The sequence below is a fragment of the Gymnogyps californianus genome, chromosome 11 (genome assembly GCF_018139145.2).
Source record: "Gymnogyps californianus isolate 813 chromosome 11, ASM1813914v2, whole genome shotgun sequence".
Taxonomy (NCBI): domain Eukaryota; kingdom Metazoa; phylum Chordata; class Aves; order Accipitriformes; family Cathartidae; genus Gymnogyps; species Gymnogyps californianus.
In genome coordinates, this window is record NC_059481.1 from 12,976,475 (window position 1) to 12,996,936 (window position 20,462).

Genomic DNA, 20,462 nt, shown 5'->3' on the forward strand with positions numbered 1-20,462 from the left:
ATATAGAACGATCAAGCCAAATTTCACACTTGCTCACAGCAAGTGTGAAACTAAAGTCTTAGTGAATTAAAAGAAGTCTAGTGTCTGTCTTGCAACACTCAAAAATATAAATGAGTATGACACCTTTTCTAGGGCAGCTCACTTGATTATGAAATCTAGATTTAGTTGTAGTTGTCCTCAGAAATGGTGATACAGTGATGATAGTATTGTACTAACAGTTTTTATAACAAACTATTCTGGAAGGATTCCTCTAAGTTGTCTTGACCAGTATAAAGTGTAAACAAACATTTATTCAGTGTTCTTAATGCTGTTTGAACAGTGTCATTAATAGTTCTAATTAGGAGGACAAAACTGCTGTAATACTTTGCTGCTGTATGAAAGAAGTTGGAGAGGGATCTTCCCACTGGGTATTTTAAATTTTTTTTGTTAATTCTGGATGTTAGTAACAACTTAATATTGCAGCATGTTGAAATCTAAGAAACTGTAGGTTTTCAGTGCTTTTAGTTTTAAACTTGGAAAATTAAATGCAGTAATTGCTTTTTGTGTTGTAACGTAGGTGAACCAGTCACTGTGTATCGCCTTGAGGAAAGTTCTCCCAGCATCTTGAACAACAGCATGTCTTCCTGGTCACAACTAGGACTCTGTGCTAAAATTGAGTTTTTAAGTAAAGAGGAGATGGGAGGAGGTTTACGTCGGGCTCTTAAAGTAGTATGCACATGGTCAGAATATGATATCCTGAAATCAGGACATCTTTATATCATCAAGTCTTTTCTTCCTGAAGTTGTGAATACTTGGTCAAGCATTTATAAGGAGGACACTGTGTTACACTTGTGCTTGAGAGTAAGTTTTATCCTTGTCAATTATTAAACATAGACATGTGTTATATGTTAAACAGGAATTCCGCTGCTCCTCTTCCCCGCCCCCCCGCCCCCCCCCCCCCCCCCCGCCCCCAGTATATACTTATTAAAAAAAGAAAAAAAAAGTTAGTCTGGGGTTCTGTATGAGCTAAAGGGTTAAAAACTCTGCTCCAGTATGGTTTACTTAATCAAAGAACTCAAGCTCTTGAAATGTAGACATAATTTAAAAAGCAAGTAATTTGTTACACTTGTTGTCTTGGGGGAATAGACACTGTTCCTGCTGCCTCTTTGGCTCCTTAATGTTCCCCGTCATATAATGCAGCTAATGAAATACGGACTTTGAATTGTAGGAAATTCAACAGCAGAGGGCAGCACAGAAGCTCACCTTTGCTTTCAATCAAATGAAGCCCAAATCCATTCCATACTCTCCAAGGTGAGCGTATTTAAACTTCCATTATGTTGCGTGCTTTTGACACAGAAGAATGCCTACAGGGTTGTTAACAGATGGATCAAATATATTAAGGTACTGATATGTGGATAGATGTCTCAGAACATTACTATGAATGTGTCAAGCAGAATTATCCTTGGCAGTATTTTCTATTGATACTTTTGGCACCGATTCTAGCCTAGTGTGATAATATAAATGACTTTGTATAATAGTTCCAAATTATTTAAATTATTAGTAAATCAAAAAAAAATCTAGTAGTAATGATATATTTGCTATTTATTTTGGAAATATTTTCATTAAGTATGCTTTTTACTAGGTTCCTGGAAGTTTTCCTGTTATATTGCCACTCTGCTGGCCAGTGGTTTGCAGTTGAAGAGTGCATGACTGGAGAGTTTAGAAAATATAACAACAATAATGGCGATGAAATAATTCCAACTAACATGCTAGAGGAGGTTATGCTAGCTTTCAGCCATTGGACATATGAGTATACAAGAGGAGAATTGTTGGTGCTAGATCTGCAAGGTAATGTCCTTATTTTGAAATTGGGATTGAGGCCAAGGTAGATGTATGTGGGTGTTTCTCTTGTGATAGCGTTTTATTAAGAATTCATATGCCTGTAATAAATAAGCATTATTTAGTGCATCTTGGTCTAGTTAATCGGAATCTATGGTTATCTTATTTAATCATAGAATCATTTAGGTTGGAAAGGACCTTTAAGATCGAGTCCAACCGTTAACCTAGCACTGCCAAGTCCACCACTAAACCGTGTCCCTAAGCACCACATCTACACGTCTTTTAAACACGGCCAGGGATGGTGACTCCACCACTTCCTGGGCAGCCTGTTCCAGTGCTTGACAACCCTTTCAGTGAAGAAATTTTTCCTAATATCCAATCTAAACCTCCCCTGGCGCAACTTGAGGCCATTTCCTCTTGTCCTATTGCTTGTTCCTTGGGAGAAGAGACCAACACCCACCTCACTACAACCTCCTTTCAGGTAGTTGTAGAGAGCGATAAGGTCTCCCTGAGCCTCCTTTTCTCCAGGCTAAACAACCCTAGTTCCCTCAGCCGCTCCTTGTAAGTCTTGTGCTCTAGACCCTTCACCAGCTTCTTTGCTCTAATATGGCATTAAATCTTAAGCAACACAGGGAATATAAATATATACATCTTTTTCCTAACGATATGCGCCATAAAAAATTCTATTTTTTGGCACATCTATGTAATGCCAATATGGTAAGCTGTATTTATCCTGAATTGTGTGTCTCGCATTCTGGCTGTGAGAACTATATAGGAAACTTCTTTTTCGCGGGTGAAAACTAAAGTTAGGAATCGCAGGCGGATGTAAAAATAGGTAGAAGACATCTGAGAAGTATAAAGTGCTTGTTTAGGAGCAATTTTTGTAAGGGTAGCGTATCACATATCATTTGGGTTGGGTTGTTTGTTGGGTTTTTTTTTTCCCCCCTTCTGCTTTTATTCTTGAGGAAGCTGAGAAGTCATAGCTAAGGATGCCAAGGCTTTTCAATATTAATGCATTTATGTAACGTATCAGAGTTAACTTTTTCTTCATGTGCTGTCTGAAGGTGTTGGTGAAAATTTGACAGATCCCTCTGTGATAAAAGCTGGAGAAAAAAGGTAAGGTTAAAGAAGGATTTGAAGAAAAGTATTATAAAATTTTCACCAGAGAACACATGCAACCCATGTTTATGTGCATTTTATTTCTAAGGTCATATGATATGGTGTTTGGTCCGGCCAATTTGGGAGAGGATGCAATAAAAAACTTCAGAGCGAAGCATCACTGTAATTCCTGCTGCAGGAAACTTAAACTTCCTGGTAAGCGTTGCTGTATTTCTTCTTCTGCGACACTCATGTCATGAAATGTTGTATAATGCGTAACGAAATAGTTATGTCATGCTGTGAAGGTGAAATAAGTAATAAACAGCAGTTTTGTAATTTTACTTTTAAAATGATATGCCATTTTAAAATAAAATCCCAGATGAAGTAATTAAGAACATCTGTGTGTTCTATATCCATATGCATAGTATTTGAGGAACTTGGACTAGATTGATCAAGACTTAAGAAGGTACAGTAAAAAAATGATAAAGGTTCCTAGAAAAAGTAGGAAAAGCAGGTCAAGATGATTGCAGACCTTCAGGCTTTTTAAACAAAATGGTGCTTGTGTTTGTTTTGGGGTTTTTTGTTGGTTTTGTGTGTGTGTGTGTTGGGGTTTTTTTATTTGTGGTGTTTATTTTTTGTTGTTTGTTTTGTTTGTTTTTAAAAACATGTCTAGGTCTGCAGAAATTCATTCTGTTAAAAACTTTCAATTCCAGATATCTTTGCTGCATGGATTACACTACACATCTCAAACCTTGAAATTGTTTCTCTGTGTCAGGCTTTTAGACTCCAGAAGAACAACATAAGGAACTTGCATGATTCCTGCCTGTTTCACACTTCTCTTCCAGGTTGTTTCTCACGTGAAGAGAGCTTATTTATTTTAAATTTGAGTTGTAATTCCTGGTAACATCAAAACAGATCATGGAAGGATCAGATTTCCATGGAAAGTTGACTCAATACTTGCTATAATATCTGTAAATGAAATAATTCTGAGGTTTCCATCACTTTTTAAAGCAGAGCTTTAGGCTTCCAATTACATGTATGGTACAAACATCCGTTTTTGACACAGTGCGTATTGAGGAATTCTTCTTTATAACTACATATGCATACTCAATTCTCTGAAAGACTTTTATGCCCCTTTGATTCTACTAGCTCAAGAAATAGTAATCGGTATGACTTCGTTTTGTTTGTACAGATCTGAAGAGGAATGATTACACACCTGACAAGATCATATTTCCTCAGGATGATTCCCCTGAATTGACAATTCAGCCTGGAAGCTGCACCAAAGAATCCGATTCAGCTAATTCTATTCGTCTGATGCTCTAGTGATGTGACCAAATCAGTGGCTTCATCCAAACTTCATGGAATGTCACAAAGTTGTCACTTATCTTTCCTTCACTATAATTAAAAGAAAGATATGTCAAAACAAGGATTGCTGTCTTATAAGTGGAATTTTGGCTGGTCCATAATCTAAGGACCTAACAACTTGTGATAACCATCTACAGAGAACAGCTTGGTGGCTGATCATTTTGAAGGTGGAATAATGACAAGTATTTAAGATATATTTTTAAAGGGGCTTTTTAGCAGAAGGTTTATTTTTTATTTTGTTTTGGTTTAGTGGAGGATTTTCTCTCTGTAGTCCTGTGGTGTGCAATATGCCTTCAACCAAAAGGATTTTGGTAGTTGATGTTTTAAGGTAAAGCATTGTCTGTTTGGCAGCTGTCTTACTGTCAATCAGCAAAAGACAGGAGAAAGCACCTACCTCTGTAATGCCAGAGTATTCTTTGAGCGTTTTTGGAAGTGTTCCACTAATGTTTTTTCACCAGGTGTCTTTTAATCTGGCCTTTTGAAGAGGACAGAGCCAAATGAGGTGTATATATGATGCCAGTAGGCTGAGGTTGAAGGTAGGAACTTGATCTGTTCCAGCAGAGAGAGAGAGAGTCTCCTGAATCAGCATTCAGCTTCATGGCTGTAAAGCTGGTTTGGGTTTGGGGTTTTTTTTTTTTTTGTGGAATAGAGCCCTAATTGTGCATAATGAAATTTCTTGTTTTATACATTTCAATTTTATCAAGTCACCGTCAAATAGTAACAAAGCCATGATAGACTGGTATAATCATATTTAATAGAAGAAATAGTATGTACTGGTCCAAGTAAGTTGCCTTGTAAGAACACAAGTTGGAAGTGCTTCTCCTCGTACATAGTGACTGCTTCAGAAGTTATGCCTTCCAAAGATCTCGTAAAACCAGTATATCAAAACCGAATGTACACATAACTTTTAAATGTATTTAAAATTGTGTAGAAAACATCTTTAATGTTATGTTATTTGTGGTACTTATTTAAGAGAGACTAGGGTTGGATTAGCATTATGTAAAGTACGGGAGATTGCAATGCACCTTCATGCCAATAAAATGTAATTTAACTGTCCCAAATATTGTTGAGCATTCAGCAAGAAAAAACTGTTGTCCAACTGAAGTTTCATGCTGCGATTTTTTTTTTTTTGTTACATAGGTACTAATTTGTAATTTTTAATTAAAAGGGCAGTATATAGCTCTATAAATTTTTTATTCAGTAGTGTATCTTATAGATACAGACTTAAGGCACGAACACAATAGCTGTTTAAATGGTGTTTTATGTTTGACGGGGAAAGGTAAAATGTTATAAGGATATAATACTGTATACATTTTGTATATCATTAAATCTTTAAAAAAATCTAAAATAAATTTATTCTTGTTTACAGACTTCTGCTGTCCGTCTTAGTCTGAAAGGTTATTTGGGTGAATTTAAGTAACTCTTTATGCGGAAAAGTGGAATTTGCCATGCTGGATCAAAGCAGTTGTCTGCCTTTGAGGTATCTTAACTTTGGCTGACACCAGAAACTAGGAGGGGGGGAAAAAGTGAAAGCTCTCATAGTAGACAAACGTATGTGATGGGGTTAATGAGTAAATGAGACAAAAATATCTTAAAGCTCTTTACAATGTTTATTTTGAATTAGGAGCTGCTTCTTGGATGCCTGACTGCATCCCCTTCTGTTCCTGTGAGGTAATGGGCAGTTATTCAAGATGTACTTATACCTTTTTAATGCTATTTTCTTAGCCAAGTAACAGCAACAGTTAATCTGTAAGTGAGGCTGGCTCTTCAAATTGAGAAGGATTTCTAGAGGAGCCTCAGGTGTTGTGAAAATGTGACCAAATTCAGTATATGAAATAAGAAAACAATTTTGGGAAAATTGTAAGTAAAAGTTAGGAAACTTTTGTTTCCTGACAAATACTTAACAACGCACAGTAATTTTTACAACCATGATACTTGTCTTCAGTAGTTTTGCCTGTGACTCATTTCTTAACAAAATAAACAGATGTGACTTTTGTGTGATGGGTGCGCGTGATAGTGAGGAGTGTTCCCTCTGCTCAGTGTTGCAGTGACTAGGGCCCGAAGCCTTTCCAAGACCAAAAGGGACAAGTACAGTATGTAAGACTTGGAGTGGTTAACACTGTACATATTTCTGTACATCTTCCTGGCACGAGTACTAGCTTACTCTGTGAGACTTACAGCTAGAATTATATGAGAAGAGTACGTCTAAATTGAGGGCGGGGCGGGGGGGGGCGGAATTACAACTTTCACAAATTATCTTCTTCACACTAGCAAAAAAAAAAAAAGTCATAAATGTAAGTATCCTTCAGGGAAGGCATTGGAAAAGTGTGGTGGCAAAGAAAAAAAAAAAAGTTGGTTTGAAGAAGTAGCCTGACCATGTTAGGATAGTACTATGTCCTATTGATGTCAGGCTGTAGGAACATGAAGATTATCCCATGTAATTTAACTTGGTTGAGAACATCAAGTGTCACTCCTCTGGTGAAACGTTATCACTCTTGTGGTGCTCTATGAATAGAAAACAGTTGTGATCCTTTAGCTTTTAAATTTCGTTTAGATTACTGAAGAGGAGGAAAGTAGAAGCAGCACTGGAACTTCTGTTAACTATCCAAAAACAAAGTATCAGCATATCTTGTTAGAACCTAGTTTTTAAATACAGGAATATAATTCAAACCTTCTCTAATTATTTTTAGTGAAAATCTGAAATGCTTCAGTGACTTTCCTACTAAGAGGGTATTTAAAGAATCTCTCTCATACAGGGAAATAGGTAAGCTACATTATTTTCCTTGACAGATAGTTTTGATTCCCTACCACCATCCTCAGGATATTTTCATTAGAAGAAAAACCATTGAATAACAGATTAAACTGAATCTTATGTACTTGTAGACTAGTGTTGGTTGCTTATGTAACTTCTGTTCTAAAATGTACTTTAATTTCCTCCAGCATCAATATTTCTTTATGCAAAAACCTCAATGTATGAGTGTGCTAATTTAATCTTTTAATTAATCCAGCAAATTCAGCATTGTTGACTGCTTTCTTGCAGTATTAGGTGCTGAAACATTTCAGAGAAAACTAGTCCCAAATACACTGTGGCAAAATATGCAAAGGTGAGTCTCCTGGGGAGCCGATTTCCTTGCTGTTGCTCAGCAGCCATGTGATTCGGAAAAGGAGGCATTTGTTTTTTAAGCCTGCGGCAGTGATTTCCTACACTTTAATTCTTTGTGGGTGCATCTCACTTAATGCCACAACACTTAACACTGCAGGAATTTGGAGGGGGGAAAAGACTACACCTGAAAACTTTGTAGTAACAGCTCATGTTGAATGTTTTCTAAAAGATCCATTGAAAAAAAAATACATTTTTTTAAAATATAACAGTGCTTCTGAAAAGACTTCTGATAATTTAATCTTTCTTTTTCCAATGAACACTTTTCCTTGCAAGTAATCCATTTTGTGGTGAGAGAAATGGTAAGTTAACTCTCAGCCCCTGAGCTTGCAGTAGGTACCACTGATGTGGATTTGTGTATCATGTTATGTTAAAATAGTAAATCAAGGTCTTGATTTGGATTCCACAAGAAGTAGGAATAAGCATATGCTTTTGCCTTCTTGAATGATGAATGTTAGCATTGCTGATTTTAGTACTAAGAGTAAAATTCAGCTATAGGGATTTATAGTCTTTTTAAAATACTGACAATATATTTAATGATTTCAGTGATTTATACTTTTCAATACAAATGTTGTTCTACCTGCATGACATCTGTTATAGATTGAATTTAACTTATTGTTTCCCAATAATGGTTTCAAAAAGTGCTTTTTAATGCTGCCATCAGCCTGTATATGACTATAGTACTTGCTTTTCAATGTGTTTCTTCAAGTTATCTTCCTTCTTTTCTTTAATGTGTTCCCCTCTGTAGGAAGGCAAGGACTCTTACTTTTGGTAAGAACGTTTTTAAGAATTAGAAGTTGAAACAGCCCTTGTTAATGCTGCCAACTGCTAAATAGTTTGCAGTGTCACTGTTCCCTGTCCTGTATAAGAAAAATTACTTGGTTCTTTCCTTCTGTCTACTGTTCTCAGTATGTTTTACAGTATATCTTATTTGGTGCTCTTGCTCTAAATAAATAGTTGGCTGTGCTCATGCTTGTCATTAATGGAGTGAAATCAAGATACAATTCCTTCATATCAGCTACAGTGGGGTCAGAATTTAAGCGTATCAAATTACTCTAGAAAATACCGTGCTTGCGTGCACTAGCACATCACTGTAAACATAAATCTTGTGAACAATTTGTAGCTACTAAGCCCTTGGGGGTTGTAACTTATTTTTGTGCATTTGGTTTTTTAGAGCAGATGATGAGAATATTTAGTCCAGTAACAGGAGCTTGCCAAGAAAATCAAGGAGCAAGTTCTTGATGTGGAGATTCCAGATGAAGTGGGCAGGAAAGGTAAGATGTGCTGGGGGTATAGGGCTAATGGCTGTTTCATTAGTAATAACGAAATATATCCGAGTACTATTTAACCATGTAGAAGGGTGAAGACATGTTAGCATATGTTGTTGCACTACACCAGAAGCGAATTAAAAAAAAAAAAAATAAAAAAATTTCCAGGCAGTGGTTTTCCATGTTTGTGCCATGCTGCTATATTGTTGGTTTTTTGCTAAGTATGAGATACAAATAGTGATATAAGTAGTAGCAGAAGTGGAAACTAAGCCCCAACAATTACTGAGGGGTGTTGTAAAGCAGGAAGAGGAGAATTAGGACAAATTGCTTTTTTAACAGTACCTGAAAAACTCTTGCAGGGAGCTTTGAAGTCAAGAAAAATGGTGAGCTGATTATTTTCTGAGACTGAAACTTCAGGCTTTTCCTTTTCAGAAGACGTGAGTAATGACCATTGCAAACAGTGGCAACCTTCTCTCGTTTCCACAAAAATGCAATTAACTATGAACAAAAGCTGCCCTTGGAAGGTGACGCTAGGCAGGAGGAAGCTTCCTCGTCCCTCACACCCTTGCTGCAACTGAGCAGGTCTGTTGTAGAAATTTGCTAGAATTTTGTTTCTTCGAGTCAGATGTTTGTGGTCATTCCTCAGCCTCTGCCGTGGCTGTAGCTCAGCCTTTCCCTAAGTTTGCATGAAACATCTGACTTATCCCACATGAGTATCAGTCAGTATGTCCTTCTGTTAAGTCCATGGCAGAAAATATGGTATTTGTTCTAAGTAAGACTTAACAACTAATGTTATCTGGCTCCTCTTCCACTTGGGTGTGGAGACTGGGGAGGGACATCCCCTGAGCCCAAACAGGCGGTGGGAAGGGAGCAGCAGCGTAGAGCCGGAACTGGGATGCGGTTGTGTGAATCAAATCTGCCAGTCGTGAGAGAGACCAGGGGTAGGAAAGACAAGCCATGAGCAACTAGGAACATGGATAGATGAGTACTGGAAGCACCTATGTCATTTGCCAGAGACAAAAATGGTTCATGGGAAGACAGAAGAATAAAACCAATTATATTATTGATTATCTTTCTTTGAAGGGATATTTATAACTGCATGACAGGTAAGCTAGTGACCCACAACCAGAAAGCCTTGTTAGCCCTTTCTTACCCTAACAAAGTGTGAAGCTATACATCCCATCATCAAAATACTACAGTTTTGATTTTGGCTTTTCTTGGTTTGTTTTTTTAGACTGGAAAAGCTGCTAAAAGGAAGGATAAAGGAGACACTGAGAAAAATCACACAAAGCAACAAAAATTCATTAACCAGGAGAAGAACGCAAGCTGCTGGCAGTGTACCCTGTATTCCAAACTAGGAATGGATACTTACCATGACTTTTTTGTCAAAACCAAAAGTCAGTAAGTCAGCTTCATCACGGGCCCAACTTAAATGCCTCTATGCAAACGCACATAGCATGGGGAATAAACAAGAGGAGTTAGAGACGTGCGCAAGCCTGCAGGGCTATGATCTTATTGGCATCACAGAGACGTGGTGGGATGGCTCCTACGACTAGAGTGTTGGAATGGAAGGATACAGGCTCTTTAGGAAGGACAGGCAGGGGAGACAAGGAGGGGGTGTTGCCCTCTATGTCAATGACCAGCTGGAGTGCGTGGAGCTCCGCCTGGGGATGGATGAGGAGCCAACCGAGAGCCTAGGGGTCAGGATTAAGGGATAAAAAATCCCGTTTATCAGGATTAAACAGATAGGAGCAGCCTCATGTTCACAAGCCCTGGTCCTCATGGGGCATTTCAACTACCCCGATATCTGTTGGAGGGACAACACAGCAGGGCATAAGCAATCCAGGAGGTTCCTAGAATGTGTTGACGATAACTTCCTTCTCCAAGTGATGGAGGAGCCAACAAGGAGAGGTGCTACGCTGGACCTTGTTCTCACCAACAAGGAGGGGCTGGTGGGGAATGTGAAGCTCAAGGGCAGCCTTGGCTGCAGTGACCATGAAATGGTGGAGTTCAAGATCCTTAGGGCAGCGAGGAGGGCACACAGTTGGCCTGCAACCCTGGACTTCAGGAGAGCAGACTTTGGCCTCTTCAGGGATCTGCTTGGTAGAGTACCATGGGATAAAGCCCTGGAAGGAAGAGGGGCCCAAGAAAGCTAGTTAGTATTCAAGGATCACCTCCTCCAAGCTCAGGAGCGATGCATCCCAACAAAGAGGAAGTCAGGCAACAACACCAGGAGGCCTGCATGGATGAGCAAGGAGCTCCTCGACAAACTCAAACACAAAAAGGAAGCCTGCAGAGGGTGGAAGCAAGGACAAATAGCCTGGGAGCAATACAGAGAAATTGTCCGAGCAGCCAGGGATCAGGTTAGGAAAGCTAAAGCCATGATAGAATTAAATCTGGCCAGGGATGTCAAGGGCAACAAGAAAAGCTTCTATAGGTATGTCGGTGATAAAAGGAAGACTAGGGAAAATGTGGGCCCTCTCCGGAAGGAAATGGGAGACCTGGTTACCTGGGATATGGAGAAGGCTGAGGTACTCAACGACTTTTTTGCCTCAGTCTTCACTGGCAAGTGCTCCAGCCACACCACCCAAGTTGCAGAAGGCAAAGGCAGGGACTGGCAGAATGAAGAACTGCCCACTGTAGGAGAAGATCAAGTTCAAGACCATCTGAGGAACCTGAAGGTGCATACGTCCATGGGTCCTGATGAGATGCACCCGTGAGTCCTGAGGGAACTGGTGGATGAAATGGCTAAGCCACTATCCATCATATTTGAGAAGTCGTGGCAATCTGGTGAAGTTCCCACTGACTGGAAAAGGGGAAACACAACCCCCATTTTTAAAAAGGGAAAAAAGGAAGACCTGAGGAACTACAGGCCAGTCAGTCTCACCTCTGCCCAGCAAGATCATGGAGCAGATCCTCCTGGAAACTATGCTAAGGCACATGGAAAATAAGGAGGTGATTGGTGACAGCCAACGTGGCTTCACTAAGGGCAAATCGTGCCTGACAAATTTGGTGGCCTTCTACGACGGAGTTACAGCGTTGGTGGATAAGGGAAGAGCAAATGATGTCGTCTATCTGGACTTGTGCAAAGCATTTGACACTGTCCCGCACGACATCCTTGTCTCTAAATTGGAGAGACATGGATTTGATGGATGGACCACTTGGTGGGCAAGGAATTGGCTGGATGGTCGCAGCTTGATGAGCGCAGTCAACAGCTCAATGTCCAAGTGGAGACCAGTGATGAGTGGCATTCCTCAGGGGTCAGTATTGGGACTGGCACTGTTTGACATCTTTGTTGGCGACATGGACAGTGGTACTGAGTGCACCCTCAGCAAGTTTGCCGACAACACCAGCTGTGTGGTGCGGTCAACACACTGGAGGGAAGGGATGCCATCCAGAGGGACCTTGACAGGCTTGAGAGGTGGGCCCATGCGAACCTCATGCAAACCTCACGAAGTTCAACAAGACCAACTGCAAGGTCCTGCACATGGGTTGGGGCAATCCCAAGCACAAATACAGGCTGGGCGATGAGTGGATTGAGAGCAGCCCTGCGGAGAAGGACCTGGGGGTGTTGGTCGATGAGAAGCTCAACATGACCCAGCAATGTGTGCTTGCAGCCCAGAAAGCCAGCCGTATCCTGGGCTGCATCAAAAGCAGCATGGCCAGCAGGTTGAGGGAGGTGATTCTCTCCCTCTACTCTACTCTCGTGAGACCCCACCTGGAGTACTGCGTTGAGCTCTGGGGCCCCCAACATAAGAAGGACATGGACCTGTTGGAGCGAGTCCAGAGGAGGGCCATGAAGAAGATCAGAGGGCTGGAGCACCTCTCCTCTGAAGACAGGCTGAGAGAGTTGGGGTTGTTCAGCCTGGAGAAGAGAAGGCTCCGGGGAGACCTTATAGCGGCATTCCAGTACCTAAAGGGGGCCTACAAGAAAGCCGGAGAGGGACTTTTTACAAGGGTATGCAGTGATAGGACAAGGGGTAATGGTTTTAAACTGAAAGAGGGTAGATTTAGATTAGATGTAAGAAAGAAGTTCTTCGCTGTGAGGGTGGTGAGGCACTGGAAGAGGTTGCCCAGAGAGGCTGTGGATGCCCCATCCCTGAAGTGTTCAAGGCCAGGTTGGATGGGGCTTTGAGCAACCTGGTCTAGTGGAAGGTGTCCCTGCCCATGGCAGAGGGCTTGGAACTAGACGATCTTTAAGGTCCTTTCCAACCCAAACCATTCTGTGATTCTAAGTTCATTCATATTTTCCTCTGAAGGGCTGCAGGAATAAGCAAGGGGCCTTGGAATCACAGAAACGTTGGAGATGCTCTCATAAAAATGAGAATGAAGGCTCCATCAAAACAGGCCTTCAGAGAATTTACAAAAGTCCTATACTTCTGTATTGACTACAGATGTATTACAGGCTTTAGTCTATACCTACACAGAGATAAGAATAAGAGTGCATAAATACTCTGCATGTGTAATGGAAATGTCTGGTGTATTTCAATTATCCAAAGCAAAAGAAGTCAACCACAGTTGCTCTGCAGCAGGCCTTTTGATAAATCTGCAACATGTACTTGTCTCTGCATTTCACCTATAGCCCTTTGACAAAATACCTCCATATAGGTACAAACAATCAGCCCCATGGGGGAAAATACATTGCATTTCAATCTCATATTTTGCACATTTGAACTGAATAAATTGGCAGAAAGAGGCAGGATTGAATTCCTAGCTAGTTGAGAATCATCAACAAAACTTTAAACAAATATTTCAGGGTGGAAAAAAAACCCTGTGAATATACTTACATATTGGTACATATTCAGGCATTTGTACGTATTTGTTAAAAGTTTTAGGTGTTTAACCCACGGGATCGTAATTTAGATTTTAAAACATTTGAAACTCTTGGTAAAGTACATACAATATTGCAGTTCCACTTACAAAAATGTAGATCAGATTTTGAATAGTAGTGGGGAGTGTGTGTGTGTGTTGCTTTTGTATCTCAGTTTGCAGATACACAGTTTGGGCGATTAACAGCAGTGACAGCAGATAAGCTGTCCAAAAAGTGCTGGGAGACATCCTTTGCTTGAAGCTTAACAAGTAAGATAATTAGGGATTTTTTTTAATGTCTTCCTGGGCCTCTTCTGTTGTTACTTCCCGAATTGTGTGTTAAATAGGGAAAACCTGCTGCTCTTCAGTGGTGTATGAAATTCAGAGATCAACTACACTGTCTCATTAGCTAATTAAAAGACACTTCTCTGCCACTACCCTTTTTTTCCCTGGAAAATTTTCTAAACACCAATAAACTAATTCAGCGTGATGTTTTGAGGTAGTTCCATCTCTTTATCGTCAACACCCTCATTCATCACTGCCCTTCCGTCAGAGCATGGCAATAATAAACGCTAATACCAGTATGAGCAAACGTGAGTAAACGTGGGTCAGGCTGAAACTCTCTGCCCAGTGGAATGGGTGGGTGCCTGGCTCTTCCCCAGGTTGTTTTGGGTGGCACGTAGGAAGGAGATGGAGGCAGGTCGGGCCGGGCGCATTCCCCTGGATGAGAACCAACGGAACAGAATGGCATCACAAAGCGATGGGGCGAGGGTAGCCTGGGGGGTGGGAAGAGACACACGGGACCACACTAGTCGTGCCATGAAACTGGATGGAAGAGGTGAGCTATGAAGAAAAGAGGGCAAGAGGCCGCCTCCCTGAGCTGGGGGAAGCACAGGCTCCCTGCGAGGCTGCCGGTGGCTTCCCAGCCATCTGCCATACCTGACAATCCCAGCGCGTTTTCTCCTCCGAGTTGATGTTTCTCGCAGATGGCTATTGAAAGAGGGAATTAAGCGTTTTCATAGGAGACTGGTCTATAGGTAGAGCTGTTTGGAAATGTTGGCTCTGCTGTTACTGAAATTTAAAAGGAAACAGTTTTGTAGTTGTTTTGTAGCTATTAGATGATAGAAAATGGCTGTCGGCCTGGGAGATCTCCAGAAACAGGAACTTGGGCACATGTTGTTCAGCTGAGGGGAAAGAAATGGCTTTTCTTGTTCTACAAAGATTGTTGAGGTTTCAGAATTTTCCCTCCTTCTGCATCAGAATAAAATAGCAGCTTTTAAAAATTCAAGAACAGCAACATCAGCGAGCACATCTGGGTTGTCCAGGGTCTGTGTTCAGACTTCTCTTCTGCCTAATTGGGGATGGGGACAGTTTGGTCCAGGACAGACTTGTGCAGCAAGAAAACAAACCTACTGAAATTTTCTTAACATGAATTAAGTAACATTTTATGGTACAAGTCTAAAGAGCAAGCCGTTCATAGTAGCATCTGGACTGCAACCTATGGTTTTAGAAAATATGTGTCAGACCACTGAGGAAAAGAAATACGCATTCTGTAGGGAGAAATGCTTAAGATAGCTATTTACAGCTGGTTGTAGTTTTTGAGTAATTGTGTAAGGAGTCAAAGACTGAGTGGAATTTTAGGAATAACTCTAAAACCTCAGGTATTTAAATAATACCTCTTAGTGATGTATCTCACCGAATTGGGAAGAGCTTAGTGTGGGAGATAGTCTTTACCACTCTATTAGCTTGATGAAAGTAAATGTGAATGTAACTTACAAAGAAGATCCTGAAACAGCAGGAAATGTCTCCTCAAGACAGTACCGCTTTTTAAAAAACATAATACAAAACACACCATAGCATTTTAGATTTCCACTGTTGTGGGTTTTTTTCGTAGTAGGTGGAAGTATGACTCCATTTGCTTGGAAAGTGTGAAGTATTCCTGCAAGGAACTGATGGAGGAGATGAACAGCCAGCACCCAGGGCTCACCGGCCTGAGGAATCTGGGCAACACATGCTACATGAACGCAATTTTGCAGTGCCTCTGCAGCGTGCCACCGCTCGTGGAGTATTTCCTCTCAGGAAAGTACAAAGCAGCCCTACGCAAGTAAGTTGATTTATTCACGCTACTTATATTTTTCTGCTTGGCACTGCTGTTTTCCTTCCACAGGATATATGTTGCCATGAGAATGTCCAAGGCAGCTACCTACCAGCTCCCCACCGGGCAGTTACAGTCAAACTGGCCACAAGCTGGTTTCCTTCTCCTTCCTCTGAGACCCTGAGTCGTCTCCTTGCTGGGTAACTTCCGCAATATACTTTTTTTGTCATTTTGATGGTAATACCAGTTACTGTCATTGCTGTCTCGATGATGATTCCTACTACTTTCTAGTATCTGCAGCGTCCCTCAAACCAAATGACAGGCTGACAGAGCTGTACTGTACCTGCATATATTTTCTAAGTTTATGTATTATGCTCCCATTTGAAGGTAGAGCTACCATCTTCTCATACGTTACCTGAAACTTATGTTTATTTTTTCCAAGGGAGAATGGTGAGTCTGCGACTGCCTTTGGCTGGTTGATGTCCAATATGTGGCTTGGAGAGTTTGACTGTGTTTCCCCGGAGATTTTTCATTCAGTCCTTGGGAAGCGGTACCCAACTTTTAGCAAGAGGACTCAGCAGGATGCACAGGAGTTTCTGATCTGCATGCTGAATGAGCTCCACGAGGCTCTCAAGAACGTAAGAGCCCAGCTGTGCTGTTTTGGAGACTGTAGCTGTTTCTTCTTTGCATTTCACGATTTAGCATTCCATGTAATAATTGCCTATCCTCCTCTTCTGAACTACATGATGTGGTTGCTAAAAGTTGTAATTTTCTTCCTTTGTTTCATACCCATGTACACACGATAATTCATTTGCTTCTTGTCTAATGCTACATCAGATTGCAGCCCCCATCTAAATGATAATGCCGTCTGCAGCTCCATTATCCTCACCTCTCCCTCTCCTTGCTCCTTCCACGCTTTACATTCTTCCTCTTTTTCATCTGCCTGAAATCTTCATGTCTGCCATGCCCCCATGTCTGCCTTTCTCTTTTTCGGATCCACTGATAAAGAGCTTGTCTAGCAATTAAATCACTCCCGTCTAATGTCCAGAATATTATATTTTTGTTTTATTTCTCTCAGAAAAGGAATTTAGCTTACTCTGCATGTGTGAAACATCAAATAAAGTAATAGCATTTTAGAGCTAACTTCTGTGACAAGACTAACTACTAGCCTACACAGGCAGTGGGCAGCGACCATTAAAACCCAGTGAAGGCACTTCTGAAATGGTTACCTACACTTTGTTAATATTTTTTTTTTCTGCTCTATAGTCAAGCAAAAGAAGACGCATAACCGATGCAAAAGCAAACAGAGGGAGTGTCAGTGAAACATCTATTATCACACAGTTATTTGAGGGACAACTCAGTTACGATATCACGTGTCTGGAATGCAAGACCACCATCAAGAGACCTGAGAGCTTCACCGTTCTTTCCCTGCCCATCCCTTCTAAGAGCGCATGCTCTCTGCAGGTATGACTTCTAATACATTCCTGCTGGTTTCTGCTTCATTTAGGAATAGGTGGCTTAGACTAATACAAGTTATTAAAAAGATGCAGGTTTTTAGTTACTTTGGTTTCTTGGGCACTAATGGATGGTCTTTGAACTGGTCCTAAGAGAAGTGGGGTTTCTATACTGGTCTCTGGAGAGCAGAGGCTGGTGAGGTTATGGGAGCAATGCTCCTGAGTTGCCATGGGATGAGGGATAGTAAGATTGTTCAATAGCAACCGTGAGGGTTTGTTTCACTCATCCAAGTATTTCCTCATTTGGCGGGGCGGGGGGGGGGGGGGGGGGGGGGGGAAGGAAGCCGAAGTTGGCTGCTTTGTGTTCCAAGTGTATTTGTAATGTCAGCCTTGCTACGTCATGCTTCGATTAGGAAGAGAGCTCCAAAATATGGCAACCCTTCTCTTACCTTGCTTAGGATTTTCAGGGGTGGAGATCTGTTTGATCAAATGATTTTATTTATTTATTTATTTTTCTTTGACAGGACTGTCTCAACTGCTTCTTTCAGCAAGACACACTGACTTGGAACAACCAAATCCACTGTTCCTGGTGTGGAACAAAACAAGATGCTGCAGTGAAGGCCACCATAACCAAGGCACCACAGATCATTATTTTTCACCTAAAGAGGTATGGTCTATATGGGGTAGGACACGGCCATTTCCTGGGATGTGTGAGACGTGAAGGACAGTCACTTGTATTTGCATAAAAGGAAAAAAATCACTGTAAATGAGTGTTTTTAGTACTTTGATACATGGAAGCTAAATGGGCAAAAATGTACCTGTCAAACATCCAAGTTGCATTCCTGAAATCTCAGACAAGGTGTTCTGCCTTACTCTCTACTGCAGCCCACCGAATTTCACTCACTACATTTGGGATCTCTTCTCCAAAGGGAAGAAAAACTCCAGCGAGGAGTCATTGACTACAGATTAGTACAGTGGTTCATGTGGTCAGACATCCCTGCAAATACAAGTTCCTGCGGCAACTGGGAGAGCTTGTGACCGAAGTGCAGGACTGAAACAGGGCGTTTTGCTTGTCATTATTGCAGCTGAGACTGTATTTTTGTTTATCCCTCAACTAAATCAGATCTAAACAACTGCGTCTACTAAACAGAGAGGCACATCAGTGTAAGAGCTCCTGATTAGCAGACTTTACTAGCCACACGTGGCCAGATGCTAAATTTATTCTTAACAACTTCCCACCTATAAAGAAGTGGGATGATTTGGCTTCCCAGAACTATGTTATGTAAAGTTATTATTTAATTTCCTGTTCAGCATCTGCTTTCCTTCACATGCTCAAAGGAACTTGTGGTCCCCAGCTGCAGCCCTTGGCCACATTATAAATGTTTAAAAGTATGGTGTTGTACTAAAAGTTACAGAGGAAAGGGATGGAGTCTGGCACGAAAGAAGAGCTGACAATGGCAGTGCAGTCCAAAATGTTTAGGTCACAGTGACAGTGATGCAGAGATTTGACTTCTGGCTGCTCTTGGCACCTGTGTCCATTTCTAATAGACAGAAGATTCAGGAAGCAAGAGCTTTGCTTTTCTTGCTGGACATCTCTTGTGGGTTTAGTGCATTTTCTGTCAGTTTACTCTAATGCTCAATATGAATGCAGATCTTTCTCTTTCAAAATGCTGGGTAGTCATTTGTTGTTTTTCCCTTCCCCTAGGAAAGTCAGTTAAGCAACCACCACAATGCAAGAAAGAAGTGAGTGTTACTTAAAACAGTTCAAAATTCTATTTCAGATTTGAATGGCAAGGCAAGGACAAAAGGAAACTCTCAACTGACATCTGCTATCCACTCAGCAATCTGGATCTCTCTCCCTACAGTTCCCCACTTTTCCGCAAGGATGCAGAGTACAGCTTGTGTGCTGTAGTGGTGAGCTTTGCCTTTCCTGTTTTATTTGTAATGCCCTGCCTCATGGAGCAGATGAAGCCTGTGTTAGTTTGGACTTCATATATATGATTTATGGTTTTTTATATATATATTTTTTAATACGATTTTTTTTTTAACCTGCCATGGACATAATCCAGTAACAGTATGTAACCAGAGAAGAGAGAAGTTATCACTTCTCTCTCCGTCTTCCCCCCACATCCCAAATTTAAAAAGCATGCACTCTTGGCACATAATGCCTGATTGGAGCCTCCTCAGCCTTTTCAGCATAAACTCAGAAGCTGATCCTGCATGGATGCTGTTTATAAATAAGGACTAAATGGTCTCTTTTTCCATCATGCACTGCAAGTGGGGCCTGCTTATAGCGACCCATATCAGGGCTAATAGCTGGGTTGCAAATTTAATATTGTAAAATAGAGAAGCATAATCATCATCTAATTGCTCTGTTTTAAAGCATTTATTTGAATTCACATTCCTCGCTGTAGGCCAAAGGGAGCAAGTGCGAACAAAAAATGATTGCCAATTCCTAGCTTTGCCTGTAAGGAGAAAGAGCGAGACTTCTGTTTTAACAGACTGTGGTGTTTGTTACAGAACCACTCTGGTTTTCTGGATGATGGCCACTACATGGCGTTCTGCAAGCACTCAGTCACCAAAAACTGGTACAGCTTTGATGATGCACAGATCACCAGGATCCCAAATTCCTCAGTGCAGACTGACACAGCTTATCTCCTATTCTACACCTGTCAGGGCCTTCTCTGCACCCATTAAGAATCTGCTAGCCATGGAAAACGAACAGTGAGTAGGCCAGCAATTAGAATTCATTGGTAGCATTAGCCAAGTCCTGTTTCATCAATAAACTAGAGCATTTGCATTACTAATCATCTGTTGTGGTCTTTCAGGAAGTAATTTCTAGAGAGAAGAGTTACAGCTTCCAAGCCGGTTAAAGAACGTGCATCTGCTCCGTTTGTACAAGGTCTAATGGTTGTTTTCTATGACAAACCTCATACATCCCTCAAAAGAACACTGTCGTGGTTTAGGCCCAGCTGGCAACAATGCACCACACAGCCACTCGCTCGCTCACTCCTCCCCTCCAGTGGGGTGGGGAGGGGAAAATATAACGAAAGGCCCGTGGGTCGAGACACGGACAGGGAGGGATCACTCACCAAGTACGGTCATGGGCAAAACAGACTCGACTTGGGGGGGTGTCAATTTAATTTGTTACCAATCAAATCAGAGTAGGATAATGAGAAATCAAACCAAAGCTTAAAAAAACACCTTCCCCCCACTCCTCCCTTCTTCCTGGCCTCAACTTTACTCCCGATTTTCTCTACCTCCTCCCCGCAGCGGCGCAGGGGAACGGGGAATGGGGGTTGCGGTCAGTTCATCACATGTTGTCTCTGCTGCTCCTTCCTCCTCAGGGGGGAGGACTCCTCACACTCTTCCCCTGCTCCAGCGTGGGGTCCCTC

The 20,462-nt window shown here is 41.3% G+C and overlaps 2 protein-coding genes across 2 annotated transcripts in view; both read left to right on the forward strand.

The window, feature by feature from the left end:
* Positions 1–5,651, forward strand: part of TRPM7 (transient receptor potential cation channel subfamily M member 7) — a 60,133-nt gene extending 54,482 nt beyond the window's left edge. The window contains exons 35-40 of the mRNA XM_050902931.1: positions 557–840; positions 1,208–1,290; positions 1,622–1,827; positions 2,883–2,934; positions 3,026–3,132; positions 4,109–5,651. Coding sequence (XP_050758888.1) covers positions 557–840; positions 1,208–1,290; positions 1,622–1,827; positions 2,883–2,934; positions 3,026–3,132; positions 4,109–4,239 — 863 coding nt within the window. The 3' untranslated portion in view covers positions 4,240–5,651. The remainder of the gene's footprint in view (positions 1–556; positions 841–1,207; positions 1,291–1,621; positions 1,828–2,882; positions 2,935–3,025; positions 3,133–4,108) is intronic.
* Positions 5,652–8,697: 3,046 nt separating this feature from the next.
* On the forward strand, positions 8,698–19,851 carry USP50 (ubiquitin specific peptidase 50). Its single transcript, XM_050903511.1, has 8 exons — positions 8,698–8,715; positions 9,944–10,110; positions 15,416–15,622; positions 16,056–16,251; positions 16,880–17,077; positions 17,592–17,734; positions 18,849–18,981; positions 19,588–19,851. Exons 1-8 carry the CDS (start codon positions 8,698–8,700, stop codon positions 19,762–19,764), a joined length of 1,239 nt encoding a protein of 412 aa, XP_050759468.1. The 3' UTR covers positions 19,765–19,851.
* Positions 19,852–20,462: the final 611 nt, after the last annotated feature.